At 36.0% G+C, this 23145-nt stretch overlaps 1 protein-coding gene across 4 annotated transcripts in view; it reads right to left on the reverse strand.

The window, feature by feature from the left end:
• LOC126751551 (cytotoxic granule associated RNA binding protein TIA1) overlaps nucleotides 1-23145 on the reverse strand; it is a 348446-nt gene that overhangs the window by 153638 nt on the left and 171663 nt on the right. For all 4 annotated transcript variants that reach the window (XM_050461921.1, XM_050461920.1, XM_050461919.1 and 1 more), the window contains one exon: nucleotides 8850-8937. Coding sequence is in view for 3 of the 4 variants with exons in the window: in XM_050461920.1 (XP_050317877.1) it covers nucleotides 8850-8937 (88 nt within the window). In the remaining variant the exon portion in view is untranslated. The remainder of the gene's footprint in view (nucleotides 1-8849; nucleotides 8938-23145) is intronic.

The following is a 23145-nucleotide window of genomic DNA, read 5'->3' on the forward strand; positions in this document are numbered from 1 at the left end:
TTAAACACTCTCAAATTACAAGAACAAAGTCAAATATTCTTTCAATAGGCCAGTGAAGAGCGGTTAAAACAGTCTTTATCTGTCATTAATATTGGGTTAGTTGTGATGGGTATAGATTCTGAATACTTTAATAATGATTTTGGTCAACACAGCCTATCTAAAACTGAATAACTTCCCTAGTGACAGATCACTTTACAACGCTTCATTTGGGAAAGGCACATCATTCAGCCATTACATAGGCAGTGACAAAATGGTTCGCAATGGTTCGGCCGCTAAAGCAAATGAGTCCTTACCCCAGGTTTTAGGATGCAATATACTTTCTTATATCGTAAAAAACAGAATGGGAATAAAGAAGCACAGAAATGCTTGCTTCTTAGAAGAATGAAAAAATTCTCAAAATTACTTAGTCGCAGTTTTTCTTATGTCCACCACATTGTTTGGTGTGCTCTGTGGCTAGAAGAAATCATTGCTCCATATTTTGACAAAAATAAAGGCGACCATTCTGTTATAGTCAACGGAGAATGCAATAGAGCCACGATTATTGGTATTTTTGTGTCTGACTTGAATTGGTACCATAAAGACGTCGTTGCATAGTATCCAAATATATTATAAAATAAAACTCGTGGTCTTTTGGCGCGGCATCCAATATCGTGCGGTTAATACTACTGCACTATTTTTTTGTGAGGTTATGCGAAGTCGCGCAGCTGAGACGGACACTTCTGACTAGGAAGATACTGTTCGACGCATTACCAGGTTGTTCAATAAGTTTTGTCGTTCGATAAGAGAGGGCGTTGCTACAAGCCCAACATTTTGTTTTGTTGGTATGTAAAATTTCATTTCAACCTGTCAATTCATTTTTTGTTTACAAGCCATTTAGTGTCGCCGTGTCACAGTATTTTTCCTCAATGGAAAAAATTGATAATCGTGCAGTGATAAAATTCCTATTTTTGAAAGTTGTAGCACCAAAAGAAATTCAAGAACAAATGCTAAAAGTGTATAATGATCGTTCACCTACAATTAGATTAGTAGAAATATGGGTTGCTGAATTTAATCGTGGTCGTACAAGCCTTGAAGACGATCCACGCGAAGGACGTCCAAAAAGCGCATCAACACCAGTAACGCCAAAATACAGGATATGGTTTTGGAAGATCGTCGATTAAATGATAGAGATTTAGTAGAGGCTCTGCACATCTCATTAAGCAGTGTGAGCCATATTTCAAGTGAAATTTTGAGTTTTAAAAAGCTGTGTTCGCAAAGGGTGCCGCTTAGGTAACAACGGAACAAAAACAGTTTCGAATGGGACTTTCTCAGCAATATTTGGAGCGTTTAAAAAAAGTGGATTTCGTACGTTGATTCATCACTATGGATGCGACTTAGGTCTATCACCATGATCCTGAATCAAAACAAGAGGCTAAAGAGTGGTGTGAACTTGGTTATTGGGCTTCGAAACGAGTTCATGTCTGGTAATCGGCCTTTCAAACTGGTAAAAGAATTAGGTCTGAATATTATTGCAACCTTTTGGACCAGTTGAAGAAAAAAAATTCTGAAAAAAAGGCCCGGTTTGCAGAAGAAAAAAATCCTTTTTCATCAGAACAATTCACCGTATCATAGGAGCATTTTGACAATGGCCAAAATCCATAAATTAAATTTCGAATTGTTGGAGCATCCACCGATTTGGCCCCCAGCGACTTCCATTTGTTTCCAGAAATCAAAAAATTGATGCGTGACAACCGTTTTTTTTCATAGGGAGAGGTCTTAACGGCTGTTGAAACGTATTTTCGCATTCTTACTTCAGGGATGGGATCCACAGATTAGTGTGGCATTGGAGCAAGTATATTAATGTTCATGGAATTATACTGAATAATAAAATGTATTTTAAATCATAAAATTCTGTTTTTCTTATCAAATGACTAAACTTATTGAACAACCTTTTCTTGTTGACATATGGCCCCAAATGCTGCAGAAAGTGGTTGAAAATTTGGCCACTCTGCTGGACTTTATTCAATGTAGTTGCTACGTTCACTTGCCGGAAATAATTTAACTAATATAATCCCAAACCACATGTTTCGTAAACCAGCAAAAAGCTACTAAAACCTGAAAAGTAATTTGGAAAGAAGCTTTGAGAGAAGAGAGTTGACTTTAGTTTTAAATACCGTTATGGAAATTTTTGAAAAGTATTATATTTGAAAAATATTTAAAAACTGTTCACATACTTTTATCCAATGATACGTGGATTAATTTATATGTATACTATGCCTACAACAAACACCAACATTGAGTTAAAAGCTTTCATACTAATGCAAAAAATAAAATAAACATGGCTAATTAAAAAAGGTAAGTGCGTGTTTCATTTATCAAATGCGTACAAAAATATACCCCCGAGTGCAATAACATAATTTCATTTATATACCAACTTATCAAAAATGTAAAAAGAGAGCAAAAAACAAGTTTTAATAAATAGCTTACCTAAGCAAATATTTCCCATGAGAACTGATATAATGGCAAAGAGCGCGGTATAAGTGACGAGAAAATTACATAAATGCGAAGTTTAGAAATAAGTTTGCTTAACTTACTCAAAAGTGGCGCCAGAGCAACGTACGATAAGTAAATTAAAAGATAAATTGTTTCGCTGGAAATAAATATCAATAGTAGTCCCATAAAAACTAGTGAAAGCCTATAAACTGATTTTATTTCTTAACAACCCTTAAAGTTATATAGATGGCTCCATAATCGGAAAGGTTTTTTTGGTATTTGTAAACTGTCTTGCCTTATAAAATTATATATTAGTAGTTTAGGAGATATATACAACAAAGCAAATTTTTGCCCACTGGTCCTGATCCTAACGATGACTACTCCTATGAGATTTAGCAAGTGAACCCCATCTGGTATCGCAAAGGACCAAACTGGTCCATGCGTGACTTATTGGCTTACCAGATTAGCCTACCAGCAACTACTCTAAGGATTATAACAATTATTTAAAAAAAAATAACGGTAATTTTTTGAGGTAGCTTAATAAGACAATAATGATATCATATTTTCTTATTAATTATTAGAACTTGTCTTAAAACTGAAGATAAGGCAGACAAGAAGAAATACACGTATAAATAGTACACTGGTTTTCGTTTTCTGGATTAAACCGAGCAGTACGTATTATAACGACCGTTTAGTATGGGATATATGTAAGTACTATGATTTTCTTTCGAAAATCGGTGTGTTCTGAATGCATCAACTTTTAGGTCTCGAAAAACGATGATCTATTGGTTTATTTTTAACATCTTTGAGTGAAAAGAAGTCATGTTCTAGACGCATTTCGAAGCACCGGTATCGTATTCTCAAACATTTTTCTGGAGTCAAGTGATCTGCGGCCTCTTTACTGTATCCATCATACCATCAATACACACTTGTTCATAATACAGTTTGCTCGCTAAGAATTCAATTAATTAAATTCTTCGGTGCACTGTTGCTGAGTTAATCCCCAAATTTTAATTTCAGAGATGAACGTTTTAAGTTACTGTATACAAAGCAGATAGCGCTCGTATGTCAAAACGTTATGAGTAGCTAAAACATAAAAATGTCAAACTTTACGATAAATTTGTAAGCTGGCAGCTTGATTGCAATACCAGGGTAGTCAAATCCACGCGAAAAGGGCAACTCTTGTATTTGTTATTCTAGTTGAATTTATTTCGAAAATATTCGTTAATGTGTGAGCTATATTAGTATGTTTACGGATGCAAGAAGTAATTACGAATGCTCAAAACTTTAAGAAACGCCTAATATATTTCTTGTTATGCCTTTGGATCTTACAACTTTCTGTCCGGTATACAAAACCTAAGGCCTTCTCTACCTGTTTTTATTTATGAAATTTCAGATCAACAGAAATATCTGTAAAATTTAGATCGTTCGATGAGATTTCGACAACGTTTTCATAACAGAGTTTTAGTAGTAATATGGTATGTCATAAAACTCAATAATTGTTTAACTGCTCACACGTATCCTTAGTAACTTTTTTATGCAAAATATTGTGAAAGGCAACAACTTCGCAAGCCCTAAAAAAAGGTTGTAAACCTAGTGGTAAGATAAAAAATTTAGTCCCGACCCAACAAGAAGTTACAACAACAACGAAATAAAGATTCTGCACGGCAGAAAATTAAAAGTTAACTCACTGATGAGGCACGTAAGCGAGAAAAAATTGTAAATGGCATGAAACTAGCTGAAAAACTATAGTTCATTTACATATCAACAACAAAAGAAGCGGCTTTGTGCGCAAAAAGCTTAACTACACTTCAGCACCGGCTGTCTGCTTGTCTATCCGACTGACAGCCAACAGTTTTTTGATGGATTTCAACAGCAGCGAACGGTTAATTTGCGCATAAGCGCGGAACAGCTGGTTTGAGTTGGGTTAACTTAACGCTTGCTGATGTTTTCAAAAACACTTTTTTTGGGGGGACTTTAATGCGTGTGCGTTACTCATACGCCCCGTCACCTCATTTAATTCCCTTAAATACTGTAAGTATGTATGTAGTGCGCGCGCTCAAGTGCTTGCCTTATCCGTGTTGTTATAACTGTTGTTAACGCTTTAGTGCTATGTCTTTCTGGTTTCGTTGTTGTTGTTTACAAATTTGTTTGCTTTAAGCGTTCTGCTGTTGATTCTAGCTTAAGCGCCCGGCATTCGAATGCTGACCTTTTTCAACAACCGCGCCCCACGCGCCGCATACTAATCCCCCCCTCCGCGCCACTGCGGAAGCCACTTCACTACCGTTTCATTATTTCACGCAACTTTTATGCCACTTTTGCTCGACTTTTGCTTTATTACCGCACGCAGCGGTATTGTGTTGTAGCTGTTTTTGTGCTTGTTGTTGCTGTTCTGCTGCTGGTTATGGCAAAAGTCGAAAATTAAATTATTAATTTGTTTTGTGTGTCTGCCATGCCAGTTGGTTGCCTCGTGGCTTAGGCGATGTTTGTGGGTTTGTGAGAGCCCTCAGTTAGAAAACCCGCAATAGGGAGGGCTCGGTCGGCTTTTGGGTCGCTCGGCATGGCGGTCCGCTGTGCTAATTAAGTGCCTGTAGTTAGATACATATATATTATTTTTATTTATGTTGCGTTGAGTGGAAATTTGTTTCGTTTGTTTTGATGGATTTGATGCGCCTTTGGCGACTTATGTGCCGAATTCACCCACTGCTCGCGTACCTTCCTCTCGTCACCCACACACAGACACACACCCAAACGGAGTTCAAAAATGGAGAATTCTTCAGCTGTGTATCCTCGTTCGTCACCCACACACAGACACACACCCAAACGGAGAGAATTCTTCAGCTGTGTATGCTCGTTTGATTACCCAGGGACCCAATTCGTTGGCTCGCAGCGACTGTTAATCTACTTGGGAGCGCTCGGTTTAGGCGAGCGGTAGGGTGGCTTCGCTGCGGCTAACCATCAGCGCGTCAATTATTCATAAATTAAGCATGCAAACGGGGAAAGTAGCAGCAAATAAAAGCAAAATGCAGAAAAAAGAGCATACTTGCGTTAGAGAAGAACTTAGCGCAGCTAAAATGTAATGCATTTGTATTTGTGTTTGTATGAAATTTGACTTTTTCATTAATGCCAGCAGTTGGCGCTGTTTGCACTGCACCAACGCTCACCGCACATCTCACCACTAAGTTCTCGGTATATACATACAAACATACATATCTATATACATAAAAATACATATGTACATATATACAGACACACATACACACGCATTTAGTATGCCAGTTGTGCTTAGCAAATGGCGCAAAATGCTCTTTGATGGCAACTGGTAGCAGCTGCAATACTCCGTCATGCCTCGGCTTTTTTATGTTGGTTCTGCTTTTTCGTTTATTTTATGAAATTTCCTTTGCACTATTTGCTGTTCGCCTACATTTTTTTTACCATTCGGTGTTTGCTGCTGTTAATTAGAGCACATAATTAAAAGTTATTCAGGCGCAGGCTTGTCTTATTTGTATAAGCAAATCGTGTTTAGCGAATGGTTTATTTGTTGTTATTATTTCTTTTTTTTTTTTTTTTTTTTGGTAGTTTTCGCTGCTTTCCAAATTCGATAGACAGTCTGGGTGTTCTTTGTGCTGCCATAAATTATTTAAAGGGATTGGAGAATATGTTGAGCAACTTCTTTCGAATCCGCACCCTCGTTCATACATGCACAATATTTTAGAAGGACGATATATTCGTTGTCCTTCATGGGTTATTCATTCAAACATTATTGAAAGCTGCTTGTAAAACGAACTCACTATTTTCCCCCTAAAAGACTTTTCTGCACAATTTTAAGTGCGACTTATTCCATTCGCACGAAACGACGTATGTTTGTAATTCTCAAGCGGTTAAAGGCATAAACTTTATATAAGAGCAAGCAGGTGATCTTATAAATTTTCGAACTTTATTCCACAATGCCTTCTCTTCACACGACTCTAACAATTAGAAATTGTAATTAATATCAATTACACCCGGTACTTTCGAAAACATGTATAGGTATATGTATCTGAACCGAAGCTAGTGAGTAAAGCAAATATAAAAAATCCATTTCCACCACAGTCGGATCTAAGTAACCCGAACAGCCCCGGTATTTTATCCGTCCAAGCACTGTCAACTCGGCACCATACCTAAAAATTATTTCAGGAATGTTTTCTGCCGCTACAACAACAACAGTGAAGAAAATATTTGTATAATAATGTTAAATAAATAAATATATATAGGAGATGGCGATACTTGAATATTATTCCATTAATCCTATTAGAGCCATTAACCGTCATTTATATGTAGCGAAACAATAATATTTTTACTCAAACATGTCGAAGTTTGTGACTGAGCAATATTTTTCCGGAAATTTTATCTTCATTATTTTAAGGGAATACATGGGTTTCCTCGGTTAAATATTTTTATTTCCTTTTTCAACAATTTTTTTCCCATATATAAAACTAAATATTTTCTTAGAATTTTTTATTGTTACAAACACACAATGTTAACAAAAAAATCTGAAATTGTTGGAAAAAATATTTTAAACTCCGCCTTTGTGATGCGTTTTCCGAAGACCCCTCGAAGATCTTTAAGAATTGCATCTCAAAGACCTGTGTGAAATTTTATGAAGATCAGTTGAGTAGTTCTTGAGAAATCTTGCCAACAGTCTTCAAAAACATAGTTTCGAAGAAAACGCGTTTAAAGAGCCAGCCAGCTTCGAGCACATAATTTCTTAATGCTGTATCTCCGAAAAAATTACTCGAATCAACTTGCAAATTTAAGACAATATTCTAGGGGTGTTGTGCAATTTAATAAAATAATAAAAAAATCGATTTTTTTTAAATTCGTAATCCTATATTACCCCTCATTATATGTATAGTAAACGTCAGCCGAAAATCATCTTCTTGTGGAGAAAATTTATGATTGATATGCTCTGAGTGAGCGAACGCGGCAAAAGTGTTCTCCACGTTTTCAAAGTGATAATTTTGGCTTGGAAAAAGATAAGCGTAGCAAGCGTTCAAAAAAGTTTGAAGCCAAAAGATATTAAAAGACGACTTTGCATATCAGAAATGCTGCAAAGACGCTAACAAGAAATAGTTTTTGCATCGAATTGTGACTAGTGAAGAAATATGGATCCATTGTGACAACGTCAAATGCAAAAATCATATGTGAAACGACGAAGCTGAATATCTATGGACGGTAAGCCATTTTCCGTATTTGGTGATTAAAAGTGTGTACTGAATTATGAGCTTCTAAAACCGTATCACACCATTAATGGGGAACGCTACCGGCTACAACTTTTTAAATTGAAGTGAGCGCTTACCGAAATACATATGCGTTGAATTCGCGACTAAGCGCAAGGTAATAATTTTCCACCATAGCAAAGCTCAGCCTCATGTTGCTAATATGCTAATTAAAAATAGCATATTTGAAAATAGAACCTGGGAAATTTTGCTTCATATGAGGTTCACATTAGAAAAGGATATAAAAAATTGCCTTGATTAATCATGGTCTCCAACTCCGCGCTGTTCTTTTGTTTGAATTAAAAAAAAAAACACCGAAAAATAGCTATAGACGCAATATAATTGATATCAGGAATAAGAGAAATTGGTATCGTATTATATATGATGATGTTAGCTTGGTCGAAATGCGGCTATGCGGCTGTTGGTTTCATGATAGAAGATAACCATTTTATCTTAATCTTGTAAAAGAGCCGGAATATTTTCTTGGATATATACTATATACTTTTGTCGGATCTTAAAATATCAAAGGAAATTAAGGCTCTGTAACTTCACGTAATGCTTTACACACGATCGCATAGAAAGATATATTTCAAGATAACTGAAAGTAGAATACGTAATGGAAACTTATAAACATTTATTTGCATTCAGGCTTTGCACTAAAATCGGCAGCATCATAAAAGTTCCAATTTCTGAAAAAAAGAACAAAACCTAAGCCTAAGAATAGCTGTTTTTTTAATATCTAATTGTGGAACATAAAAATATTACAAAAAGTATTCATACCATAAGCCTTGTTTTGGAAATTGGCTTATTTGGCTCCTTCTCAAAATTCGTCAAACCTAAAAATTTTGGTTTTAAGAAGGAAGCCAATAGAGTGCGCTCTGATGCGCACAGCATGAAAACTTTTGATTTGGTTGATAAAAATAAAAATTTATTGCAGTCATTAGTCTTGAAATATATTTTGGAAAATTTATGAAGTTTTTTTCGTATACTTATTTTATAGATTTATCTAAAAAACTTCCATTGAATTTTTATAAAGTATATAAAAGAGACGCCTGAATAATTATACAATTATACTTAATAATTATATTTAACAATATTTATTACTTATAGTAGACTTACGATATTTCTCCAAAGGGCGTGAACGCATCTTTCAATTGTTGCGTTTCGATTTCTGCACTTAAATCACCAACGAAAATGTGAAATTGCTCTGGAAGAAAAAACAAAAGTTGAAGAAATTAAATTTAAAATATTTCTATTATTCCTTCTTGTATAATACTTATATACAACTTATGGTAAGATTAAATATTTACTAAAACTAGAAACCCCGCACGCGTTTAATGCAACAACTTCACTCATTTTATTCGTTTGTTTGTCTCTCTTCTTTTTATACGCGGGAGCAAAATCCGGAAGGTAGCAACGGCAACAGCAATTCAAGTGCAAACACTTCAAAGTGGCCAAAAGTGACATACGAAACGTGCAATTTCGGTTGACATTATCAAAACATAGTTAATGGCAACGCCAAGTCGCCAAAGTTGGCGACAACGAGCCAAACGAATCACCAGCGGCGAGACAAGAGGCACACTTGACGGCATAGCACACGCTGCCGGGAGGATGTGTGGGCAGCGCTGGTGGTTCGGTCAATGTTTGTGGTTGTGTTTGTACCTGCCTGCAATACTCAGTTGGCGGTGTTGTTGTTGGTTGTGCACTTGTGTGCAAAACATGTGCAATTGTACAGTTGTGTTGCATGGCTAGCGGTGATAGTTGCCAGTTAAGTGGCAAGATATCAGATATGCTACTTCCCGGTTTGTAATGACGAGCGGCAACACTTGGACAGCAACCATATGATACATGACGACGAAGTGAACACACACATGCAGACTTATGTATGTGCATATTTACCGTTATGCCAAGCAGTGAAGAGTGAAGACAAACTGAAGCGTTGAAAGTTTGTTGCACATAAGTGGCGAGCGTTCGAACGAAAGAATCATATACCTCTACATATACAGCGTTGTGTAGGCTTGCGGGTGTGTTGGAAATGTGTGACATTGCAGTCTTTACCGTTGACCGACAACTGCGACAAATGACAATGTTTCGTATTACAAGGAAATTGTACTGGAATTCGAAAATCATGCAAGCCGTCAAGCAATACAAGCACACACATATGTATATATACTCACTCATTTAGCTGAAACTTTGTAGCAGCTCACATAAAGCGGCAAGCATGACGTTCTAAATGCGGTAAGTGGCAAGCGTCAAGTGGCATGTGTCAGGACTTTGGGTGTGTGTGTGTATGGCCGGTCGAGTAAGCGAATGCGAGCTGAGTACCGTGTGTTGGTGCACTAGTCGGTCTACTCGTTTCGCTAGTGTTTTGGCTCCGCTCGGTGGCAAAAGGAATTTGTGGTTAAGTTACATATCCGTGGTTTTGATTGATTGCAATTGAGATGGCAGATAAAAGAAGTGTGTGGCAAAGTAATCACACCTTTTGTCGTGTCACGTGTTCAGTTTGTTAACATTCATTAATATAGATATGTTTTTGTATGTGTTACTTTGCGAGGTAATTATGACGCTGCTGTTATACAAGGGCATGACTTTTATTTTGTCGATCGTAATTTGAAAATTATATTTTACATATGCTTCAACATACGTATGTAAGTATAATCATATGAGGTATAATTCATTCATACGTCATATTTTAATCATATTATAATTCGCGCTGATACGTGTTGAAATGAGGAAATTTTATTATTATTATTCCGAGTATTATATTTGTACAAAATACTTCTTTTTACCAGGCGATGTGCGAATGTAGATTATTTATAGGTTTCTTGCTAGGATACTATTTATTAAATTTCTTTGTGGGTATACATATGTACATACATACATATGTATGTATATATGTACATACGTACAAAGTTTGATTATATCCATAGAATAATATCGAGAAAAAATTTAATTATTTACAATTTGGCACCATCATACAAATTCATGAAATGAATAAGGTAAAGCACCTGGTGAATAAATATGAGTTGAGTTAAAGTTTGGTGGGTTTAAGATATGCCCTTAGGTGGGTAATTGCTTAAGGAGTTACATAATTTTCTCGGATAAAAATAAGCTTTTTAAACACTTTTTTCATATATAAAATTAAATGTATTATTTGAACATAGACTATTTTCAAAGGAATTCTGAAATTCTCGGAAAAAATTATTTTAAATTTGGCCAATGCGTCACCATTTCCGGTGACCCCTCGGAAAAAAGATGCGCCCACGTTGGCAGGACAACACCTTACAGGATCATCTAAAGTTAAAAAATGCGTTTTTTAGATAAAACTTTAACTTAGAACTTAGACGAAGGAAAAAAACGAAAAGAAAAATTTTTATAAAAAAACGAAAATTTCAATTAAAATTTGTAATAAAAAAATCCTTCGTGCTAGTCTTTAAGAATTGGACTTGAAAGACCTTTGTAAAATTTCATGAAGATCTCGAGAAATCATGCCAACAACTTTAAAAACACAGTTTCGAGAAAAACGCGTTTAAAGCAGGCTCACTTAGCCTAGCCAGCCTCGAGGGCACACGAGCTTTAAGAATAGCTGCGTCTCCGAAACTGTTATTCGGCTCAACTTGAAAATTTAGGACTATATTCTAGAGGTATTGTAGACTATATATCGATTTTTTGAAATTCGTATACTGTTAGCTGTACTTTGAAGAAGTAGTTCTATTGCTACCATAATAACCGCAGACTTTACTCTAGTGTCGCTTAAGTCAAAAAAAAAAACAAGTTTATAGTTTTATAAAAATAATAGTTTGTGCATGGAACAAACCACTAGCCACCAGCGAGCGTTAACGACAATTGATTGGAGCTTAGTTTTGGTTACATACAATAGTCTAAAAGTTAAATACAGTCTGCATAAGACGATAAGAAAATAAGTTACAACGCGGATAAAACCATTAGTTTATTAGAACCATTTTTTCTCTTCCCATATGAACTCATGGACGCATGATTTGAGATTTAGAGGTACAAACTTTTATACCGATTGTGTGCTATTATGTTTCAATCATAGAAAAGGAAACGTTGGAGACTCTCATATAAATGATATATGTACATATACATAAATGATCGGCATGACGAGCTAGATGCTTTAGCCATAAATGTATTTAACTTTGCAGACCTATATGCCATACAAACTGAACGATCAAATCAAATTATTATATTGTATGTATGATAACGGGTGATTCAAGAGCAGGTACTTTTTTCAACAGCCTGTTTTTGACAGCTCACGCGTGAGTCATGTCAAGCTGTCATATTATTTCTGTTCAGTACTTTTTGGCATTTCATCATGGAAAGACTTATGCCTAAACAACGTTTACAAATAATTCAATTTTATTACGAAAATTCACGTTCTGTAAAGAATAAGTTTCGCGCGTTTCGCTCAACATAACATAATCAGAAGTTTAACAAAATTCTCGCATAGAGCGTACTATTCGCATCTCATCGTAAGACTTAACATTCAGTATTGGATAATATTTAACCGAATAGACCACGTTCGGCACGCAGTGAAGAAAATATAGCAGCCATAGCTGGGAGTGTACACGAAGACAGTTGAGAGTCGACAATGCGCTGTTCGCAGCAATTCGGGCTGACGTATGGAAAGACTCGCCGCATTTTACGTCGAGATCTTAAATTGAAAGCGTACAAAGTACAGTTGTGCAAGAGCTGAAGTCGCTCTTCCAAGCGACATCGCTTCACTCTATAGGCTGTTCAAAAGTTCCAAAAAGATGCGACTTTTTCGAGCCTTATTTTGTTCAGCGATTAGGCTTTTGGGCCGGTCGATTGGCCATCAAGATCGTGTGTTATCACAGCGTTGGACTTTGTGGGGATGTGTAAAGTCTAATGTCTATGTGATCTCTCTTCGATTTAGGCCTTAGAGCAAAACATCACGCGTGTTATTCGTCAGTTACCAGTCGAAATGCCCAAACGAGTCATCGAAAATTGGACTCAACGTTTGGGCTGAGACGTAGCCGTGGCCAAAATTTGAAAGAGATAATCTTCAAAAAGTAAATGCCAAAGTAGTGAATCGTAATGTTCTTTCGAATGATAATAAACATTTCCCATTAAATTTTAAGTTTCTTTATTTTCGTTCATGTTTTTTCTTGTTTTAAATTGTAGTGGCTATATACATACATACTGTAGGGTGATTAAGCAAAACTACACTGCTATTTATGCTCTCTAATGCATTTGTTAGTATTGAATAGTTTCCGTAGGAAAATCTAATAATTCGTATAGTAAAACCGTTTTGTTTTCAACTAACAGCTGAATAAACAACAGGTAATCGTAACTAGCATAATTGCACATGAAAACATGCGAGTGCTTGTACGAATGAGCGCATAAGCACCTGCATACAGTTATATGTGGCACAGTCGCATAACAAGTTGAAATAACAGATGTGCACACTTGTTTTGTCATAACGGAATTTATGACTACCACCAACAATATTACATACTACAAGTATATGTATAAATAACGATTTGCCTACACAAACGCTGACAGCAAACCATTGTGTGGTGGCAACTTGTATGTATATACATATATAATTCTATATATGGAAGATATACCATACATATAAAATGTAATAGGACAACATAAACTTACAGATACTCATGTATATGTATAAGCATATAAATACGATTCCAAGTGGGAATGTTTACATTTTGCTCTTGACTGAATTGAAGTGAAGTGCATTGAAGTAAAAATGTTGCACGCGGGCATGATGGCCACTTCACATCGAAAGCACACACCCACACTTGCACATATATATATATATAGTTGTACGTGTACATGAAAAACATGCTCCATATGTATTAAAGCGCTTGAATATCCATGCCGACATACAGGCACACATAAATAAGTAGATGGGGCGCCACTGATTTAGTGCCTCGCAGCCATCATTTTTTTGGATTGTGGCCAACTTCTGTGAGCGAGCGCGGCAAGGTGTGCGCTGGTACGCGGCGAACCGCAAAAGTAGTTGTGTAAATACGACATTAGCACATGTGTACACAGGCACACACAAGGACACACAGCCATGGAATTATTTCAGGATATATTTATGCACATTTTTGATGTATCTTCCTGCATAAGTGGCATGTGGCATGCGGCATGCCGGCGGAGGAAGTATGGTGTGTAAATTGTAGTTTGAGTTGCCAACTAAACGGCAATCATGTTTGATGCATTGCTTGCATGTTGTCCGTTATGCCGCACAAGGCCCAGTCGATAATTTGATGGTCAATGGAATGTTCATTCAGCTCGTTCACTATTTAATAATCAAATTAATGAAATTTTTTTGCATGGGTATTGCATAACAGCTGTCTTCGATTTACGAAGCTTGAGAGAGTAGTGAATCGAACAAACTAAACCTATGTTGCAAAGTGATTGGCGGCAATTGCCGTATGACCTTGCTCGTTGCTTTCTTTACATTCCAATTAATTGACAAGAGAGCAGCGTGGAAACGTAGCGAGCTTAGAAAAGGTGTAGTGAAGAACTAACAATTTTAAAATAAATGAAAAAATGTTTCAATGCCATATTTTAGAAATTCAGAGGAGTTATATAAGAAGCCGGTCTTACTATATTATGAAAGACTATATAATAAAAGTTCCGCACCAAATCACTTGTGGCATCCCGCAGGGAAGCATTCTATCCCCTAGCTGTAGGTCTCTTTGATCAAATAATTATTACTACTCCTTGTCTGGAAGAGTTTTAAGTTTGTCTGCTATGCGAACGATCTCGCTGTTCTCTGTTCGGGATAAGATCTTAATCGCATATTTCGGCGCGTAGAAAAGGTTCCTTAGTACTCCGCCGGCTGAGTGAAGGGACTAACTGTTTATCCGGGAAAACTGAAATCAATTTCTTCACTAAACGGACGAAAACTTTGCAATTCAATTTCTCTTCATTAAGGGGTATAATCATTTCACTCTCGAGTTCGGTCAAATATCTCGGAGTTATCCTAGATAAAAAACTAAACACGAATCTGGAACAGGAGTGGGCTTTTTTTTGTTTGTAGTAGTTTGTGTATTTAATGGTGCTAATACAATCAAAGGAAACGCAGTTAATATCATCTGATTGCCTGGTCATATAAGATTATAAGGAAATGGAAAGACAGACGAGCTGGCCCGCTCGGGAGCAGCTAGGGCAATGCCCCTAAGCTGTTCCAGGCCATTCAGCTCTAATGATTGTTTGAAGCAATGGAACATAGAGGAACACCTCAGGCATACCGTAAAGTTACTTTGGCGTAGTGGTGATGGTGGATAGACCAGAAAGCTCCCACTTTTAGGCAAAAGGAGTTTAGTAACATTGTTGGGGTCATAACAGGGCACCTACCCTTAAGATCACACCTTTTACTTAATCTACAGAGTTAATGGATATGGCTTAAATTGGAACGGAAGTCCTCTAGAGCTGATAAAATTTGAGTCTCATCAACTGTGGAAGAAGAGAGACAACACTTAACTTTGCTGGATACTCTACTGGCCTGGCAAATAGTAAGTTGCGTATGTTTTTTTAGTTCAATGTCACAATGCTTTGTTGTTTTGGAGCAGAATAACGAAGAAGACCCGAACGTATGCATCCGCCATCGTGCATAACATTCAGAGCTGTGCCCATCCACTTTATGGAAGACTTTGCGGAAGAATCTTGGTTTATTTCGAAAAAATATTACAACAACTACCATAAATAGACGGACAATAACTAAATTCTATGGGCTCACGAAAACTTTTCCACAAAGTGTTTAGTCCATTTACTTCTGCGCTTGTCTCTACCGGAAGCGCAAACTACGTAGGTTTTTTTTAGAGCGAGTAATTTAGAAAAAGAAAATAGAGTATGTGTAAAGCTTAGAAATTACGTAAGGTATAAATACGATTGACTGACGGACAGATAGTAAGATATGGCACCCGTCTACATTTTTTTGCTGGTTATATAATACCTTCGTAAAGAGAACTTTCACTTTATGACAAATAATTATAAAAAATCGGTTACATATCTAGAAAATCTGCTTTCAATGGTTCAGAAAAAAATTCGGAACCATTGTAATCATCTGCATATACGAGTATCACCAAACAGAAAACTATATTTATTTTCTTATTAAAAGTTTTCGAAAAACTCTCTTATTAAACAGAGTTAAGAAAAAATGATTTCTCTATTTTGCTGTTTGCTTTGTAGTCAGGCCGATATTCCAAACACTTTTACTGCAGCAAGCAGTAATTTGGCATCCACTTTTTGCTCATTTCCCGCAAAAAGGTAGGTAATTTATGATGGGCATACAAAAAGCCAAAATAATCCTGTGCACCATTTGCTTTTGGAAGTGCATCATTATCTGCAGCATTTTCTGCCGTTGCTGACACACACACCTTTGCACACGTAATTTCATTGCAGACCATGGCGCATTATCGGCGCGACGCATCGGAACGTGTAAGAGATTTGAGATTTTGTTAGAGTTAGCTATATTCACCGGAAAATCCGTAAAGTGAGCTTAATTGCGCTGAACAGCAGGTGTTTTGCAAAAAAAGTTAGTTGGATAGATATAAAGACAACGCCAATTATACATATGTAGATGCATATGTCTGCGTTATGTGTGATTCTAGATGCAATACAAGGTAGACCAATGATTATTAACATCTTTTTAAAGATCTTATCGTACTTATTTAAATAATTGGCTGTAATATTTCATAAACACCAAACTAGGCCCAAGATCTGCAGATCTTTTAACATTTAACTGATATTTATACCAACTCTTTAGTTTCAAACTCTTTTAGTTCGTGGAAGGGTTTTTGATTATAAATCGGCAAAATTGTCTCTATAAAGTTTGTATTTTCATTTGGTAACTACAAGTATTCTTTCTAGTGCAATCTTTTTAGAACCTGACCCCAGATAACCTGTGTTATAATGCAACGTTACACTATGCTGAGTTGTCATATATGGCTCGAATTCAGAGATAATTTGCCTCTTCCTGTTTCTAACATAAATATCAGAATTTTTTTGACAGCAGTCACTTTCTGCTGATAAGCTCAACCATCTCGTTAAGTCAATAGAAGTTTCTCGTACATCTCGATAAATAACAGGGCACTCCGTTTCAAAGCTCTTATTGCAAATACCTCTTATAATGAACATGCAGTAGAAAATTGTTGCTTCGACTTTAGGCTTTATAAGAGTTAGTTAGTACAGTCCTTATATTTTCCTATAACCATTGAAAATGAGTATTGCAAATAGATTGGAAAATAATATTTAGTATTACTACAAGCATTGCTGATGGTCCAAGTTTTTGAATAACAAGTATGCTACGTATAGAGTTGGAAAAAGTATGGTCGAGAATTAGAACTAATGGCTTTATCTCTCCTAAGCTTATTTGTGATAAGAGCAAATATATTGAATTAAGGTGTGATGAATTTATTGATGCCTTAGGTACGTCGATCTTAAGGATGTCGTGTCAAGCAAATAAGTTGAGCTTAGGATGCCTAAATATATTTCTATTAATTCTGGGAACTCGTTAGATTGCCACTTTACGCCCGTTCCTGAAATTTAACAACGAGCTTGCTTGATATTTTCTATTTACGAAATTTTTATGACCAAAGTTTTTGTATGGAACAAAGTAGGTATTCAGTGAAAGTCGCAATGTTAGGTTAGGTTAGGGAAGATGGCTGATCTAGAGAGATTGCACGTGGACTGCTACATGTAGTGCTTTGTGAAGGCACAGAAATGAAGAACTCCTGTGTTCGAACTTACAAATTAGCAAAACGCTTAGTAACCAATACATATTTGCTTAAGCGTTTAATTTCTCTTCCCGCCAGTTCGATGGGAAGTCTGAAGGAAGGCGCTCCCAAGTGTTTATGCCCTGACAATCCAAATGCGGAACAGTCAAGAAGGAAGTGTTGAGTTGAATTTTTTTTTCATACATCTTCTGCAGATGGACTCAGGTAAGATTCCCAGGCCTACGACTAGGGAGAAGCTAGACTAAGTGAGTTGAAAGTTGCAAAGGCATCGAAAACTTGTCGCATGTGAGTCGTCCACCCCCCTGTTAATGGCGATAACATCGGTAAGGTTTAAGGTTACAAAGCGCGTAAACTTTAGATTTGTACTAAAAGACGTGAACTTTTTGCAAAATCGACGTCGAGTAGCGGTCGCGTAAGAGATGCTTGATGATGAATCCAAGGACCCTAAGTTCATGAAACGCATCATTACTTTGACAAGAACTTATGGTTATGAATAAGACGTCGAAACGATCCATTATTCTAGCGAATGCCGTTCCAAAATGAGCAAAAAATAAAAAAAAACGGCGCTCAAGCAAGTGTATGAAAAATTGGATTAAAGGTTGACATGTTGTTTTTGGCTCAATAAGAGACTATGGTATTTTGAAAGCGATAATTCTAATTTGTTTTGAATTAAGTGAAAATGTTGTTTCACTTTTTCTTGTCAGTCCAGGTCAAAACGATTAACAGTTGGACGAAAAACATTAAAATAAAATAATAGTTAGTAGATAATTGTTAGCTAAGAAAAAGGTAAAAAGCTATGTACGAGTATGATTATAGATGGTAACCAGAAAAGACTAAAAGAAGAAAATATAGTTTTTGATTTATTACCGACAAAGTGAAAGATAGTAGCTTTTAGATCATATTTAGTCCATTTGAACGGTTAGCACAGTTTGTTCGATTCGCTACTCTCTACCAGTTGACGAATTGAAAGCAGCCAGCTATTTCACACTGTGTGCTATTTTGCATAAAGATAATTCATAATAATCTATAATGTAATAGCTTCCAGATCGCAAATATATTCCAATACAGTTATTAGTATTCGTATCGCCTTTTGCCATGCCATTATCAATCATTCAGCTCGTTTGTGAGCTTGCATAATTTATCAAATTACATTCATTTGCCACTAAAAACCGAAAATATCGTGCAGTTGCTAACAAAATCGATTTATTTTAACAACAGAATGCACATTTATGCAACAAAATAATGCTTGTGTTTGCACTACATATTGTATGTGTATATGTGTGTATGTATAATGTGAGTAACGGCACATGAATAAGCATGCCAGACACTGTGGCACATTTAATAACGCCAGCACCGACGCTAATGTGCCACATGCAAAGTCGATAATGTACAGAAATTATAAAAAATTATTATTCAATGACATTTACATTGGTTGCAGACGAATACAGTGAGGGTGTCGTGCATTTACACATAGACACACACATGCACGTATACTTCCGCCAACACACAAACACTCCTGCAGCAGCTACTTTGGTGTGCGGGCGCAAAAAGTTCTATTGATAGCGGCGATAACCAACACACACACAGGCACACATTTGCAAAATTTCGCGTAGAAGTGTGTGAAAATCGTCAGCGCTGGCAAAAATAGCATGCAATAATGATGGCGTATTGATGATGGTTCATGGCGAAAGCGCTAATAAAAAACTGCTCGGGTGGGGGTGAGTGTGTGTGTGTGTGTGTGGCAAGTTGGTCATAAATACGAGTGCTTACGTGGGCGGTGATAAAACCCAGTCATAGCGACAGACAACGTGCCTCATTTGCCATATTTGCCAAAGTGGCAACACGACTGCCGACACTACGGTGCAGCTAATGATGATGACTTTGCCATTAAGTGCCAACCAGCGGCGAAGTCACGTTACCTTTTGCGACGCTGCTGCAGACGCCACCAGCTCGCAGCGGTTCTTTTAGGTTGCTCAGGGTTTCGCCATTGACGAGCTAAAAACTTTGTTAGCTAAAATGTGGCGTATGACAAATGTTCAATGACATTATTTGACACGAAATGAAATGCCATGCAATGAAATGGTTTATAAAGTGTAAATATGTGGAGTTGTATGTGTGTGCGTGTGAGTGCCGCTCGATTTGTTTAGGGAATAATGAAATTTATTTACATTTCGATGGCATTAAAGTGAATATAAAATGCTTTGCAGTGGCGATTAGTGAGCGCCCAATGACGAGGCTACACTTTTGACTGCCTGCACAGTGCAACGTATGCCATAAATGGTGGCACTAATAAATTTCAAATTGATTTTAACGAATTAAGAGTTATATTTGTTAGTAATTTGTACCGAAATATATATATACATATACATACATGTTTCCAAGCAAAGATAACTTTTATGTAATTTATTTTATTAAACTCATTCAACTATGTACATTGTGTATGTTTTAAACAAATTGTGACCGTTTTCATTCTTCACTCTTTCTTGTGGCTACCATTCAGTAGCCGTTTGACAAACACAAAATTTATTGGCTATTGAGCAATGACTTTCCTCGAGAGGCTGATTGACTCACGATTGTGCCATAAACAACGTTTTAATGTGGGAATATTGACAGCGGAGGCTAGGCGCATGTCAAGGTCAAATATATGGATATAAAACATGAAACGGAGATAATTTAAGAACGACAATTAGGATTTAAAATGCAGTGTTGCATTACATTGAAGTTGCGACTTTTCAATACAGCTTTTTGAACTTAAAAAAACGGCCTAAAAGATCTTTTACATAAAAACATTCCTTTAACAGTTGTGAGCATTTAAAGTTATGCATGAAATGTACTGAGCGTTCCTAAAAGGGCCTTATAAATTATATGTTGCTTATACGCCATGGTACTATATTAATGATCTGTTACTTCCTTAGCCGCAGTGCATTTTATATATAAATTTAATTGTGTATAACTTTTGAAGGACAAAGGGAACAAAATTATAAATCTTATCATTCATACAAGTATTAGAAAACCTTTCTTATTAAAAACTGTATTTTTATTATACCCTGAACAGGGTATATTAAGTTTGTCACGAAGTTTGTAACACCCAGAAGGAATCGTCGGAGACCCTATAACGTATATATATACATATATAAATGATCAGTATGTCGAGCTGAGTCTATTTAGCCATGTCCGTCTGTCTGTCCGTTTGTCTGTCTGTATATATACGAACTAGTTCCTCAGTTTTTCATTTTCTCTCAAGCTCTCTCTCTTTTCTCTCTTCAAGAAGCTGCTCATTTGTCGGAACGGCCGATATCAGACCACTATAACATATAGCTGCCATACAAACTGTACGATCGGAATCAAATGCTTGTATGGAAAACTTTCACATTTGACAAGATATGTATATTCCCGAAATTTGGTATAGATTATTTTCTAAAACAACAATGTGATCTCCGAGGAAATTGTTCAGATCGGTTAACTATAGCATATAGCTTCCATACAAACTGAACACACCTGTGAAGGGTATTTCTTCGGTGCAACCGAAGTTAACGTTTTTTCTTGTTTTTTAATGAAATTCTTTAACAACTACAATGTAACAATATAAACCACTATTCTAGGGTGGTAGTAACATGAATTTATCCTAAAAGTGCATGATACAGCATCTAAATAGAACTGTGTATACACAAACACAATTCATTAAAATCCGAGAAATGCTCAATAGAATATCAAAATTTTCATTCGGCTATCTCAAAAACTGACGAATAATGCTTGTTTCAGGTATTCATTTTCGAAGACAGGATGATGCACAAGACGTTTATTAAAAAAAAAAAATTGAACATTACTTTAAAAAAAATATTGCGATATTGAAATTATGGGTTCTTGTTTTTGAAAACTTTATCCACATTCACACACAAATTAACGACCAACCATTCCTAGTCTGTTAACGATGAGACGAACACTGTGACCATTTACAAAAAATATGTAATTTTCTTGTGTGGAAGTCATGGAGTGTAGGAGCCAAACCAACACACATACTTTACTAAAATTATAAAAATCGCTGTATGTGATGGAAAATAATAAAAATAATAATAATAGAAAAATCAGTTATCGAAGCTGGTTTAGTCTAAATTAAATTTTAAAATTATGTGCAACTACTAATTGAAAGATAAACTTTTAAAACGGTTCAACGGTTTGTTTCAAACACAACATTTAAACGTTCCTAATAAGTAGCAGATTCTCTACCATTAGCTTCTAAATTATGAAACTTCAGGACAAAAATGTTCGCCCTTTAGTAGACCTTTTCGTCATTAACAATGTTAACAATTTACGAGCACTTTAGAAGCAAATTTTTCACTGAGATTTTCGCTTGTAAAAAATAAGAAAATGTGAAAACGGCACAGCAAAAATACTACTAAGTAAATGAAAGGAAGACAAGAAATTTCGTCTACGTCCACCGCCCAATTAACGGAAGATGACGGTCGCAGGTCAATGGTGTGGCAGCACCGCGCTTGTTTAGGTTAACGCAATGTCAATGACTTTATTTATGCTGACGCCGGTGGCTGGCACCCATTGCGCGTGTTGCGTAATCGGTCAATCAATGGCCAGGACCCCACGGCGTATTGTTTATGAGTTACATTTTTATATTGCACGAAATTAATTGAATGACAGTTTTTATAGTATTTTTTACTTTTTGTTTAACGATTAAAATCATTGGAGTGCAAACTGCTGTGTTGGATGTTTTTCTTGCTATTGTTGTTTAATTAAATACGTATAAGCGGCATTTGAGTTATGCGAGGTTCAAATTTATTGCTTTGTCATAGCATTTCCGTTACACGTGCGTCACGCCACTAATGCTGATATTGATGTATATATCTACATATGTATATGTACTTATGTATGTATATCTCTCTATATATATATTATATACTTGTATGCATTAATATATTTACAAGATTTATTTGTTTTGTGCCAATATTTTTATTTATTTTGCCGCAAAATTACAAATAGGTGTGTTCAACCGTTTCCGGCGCTTGATTTCCGCAGCTTTGTTTCCACACAAAAGCATTTGTTTATTCATTTTGAAAATATTACGCAATATTATTTTAGTTGGTGAACTTTCCTTTTCCATTCCGTACATCAAATTTGTATGCATTATTTATATTTAACAACTGCAATTCAAATATTTGAACCAATAAAGCATTAATTAAAATATATTACAAATTTTTTGTAGTTCGAAGTAATTTTTTTGTTACGTTTGAGTAAATTCATTTGACTATGAGTTTTTATTACCATTTCATATTTATATTTTCTATTGTCATTACTTTCCAGTACCGTTAGTTATTACTTGTTTTCAATTAACGCATATTATTCGAACTATTACCAATCAATTAGAAAGTTATGGAAATTAAAATTTTTTTTCATTTTTACAAGATTAATATTAACAGGATGAACGTGACAGGTGTGGCTTGCAGGTTTCGCATATATGTGCTGTCTTATAAGGTCCCGTATATAATCCATGTAAGTTGATTCTATGGTTTCGGATAACCGGGTACATTTACTGCCTTATAGTTACAAAAATGTTATATTCCACCAATTTCGTAAGTAAGTACAGCCATATCTAAACTTAAAACGGGAGACAAACGCGAGCGAAACATAGAATATACTTGTTGCATGTAATCACA

Source organism: Bactrocera neohumeralis, chromosome 2 (genome assembly GCF_024586455.1).
Source record: "Bactrocera neohumeralis isolate Rockhampton chromosome 2, APGP_CSIRO_Bneo_wtdbg2-racon-allhic-juicebox.fasta_v2, whole genome shotgun sequence".
In the NCBI taxonomy this organism is placed as follows: domain Eukaryota; kingdom Metazoa; phylum Arthropoda; class Insecta; order Diptera; family Tephritidae; genus Bactrocera; species Bactrocera neohumeralis.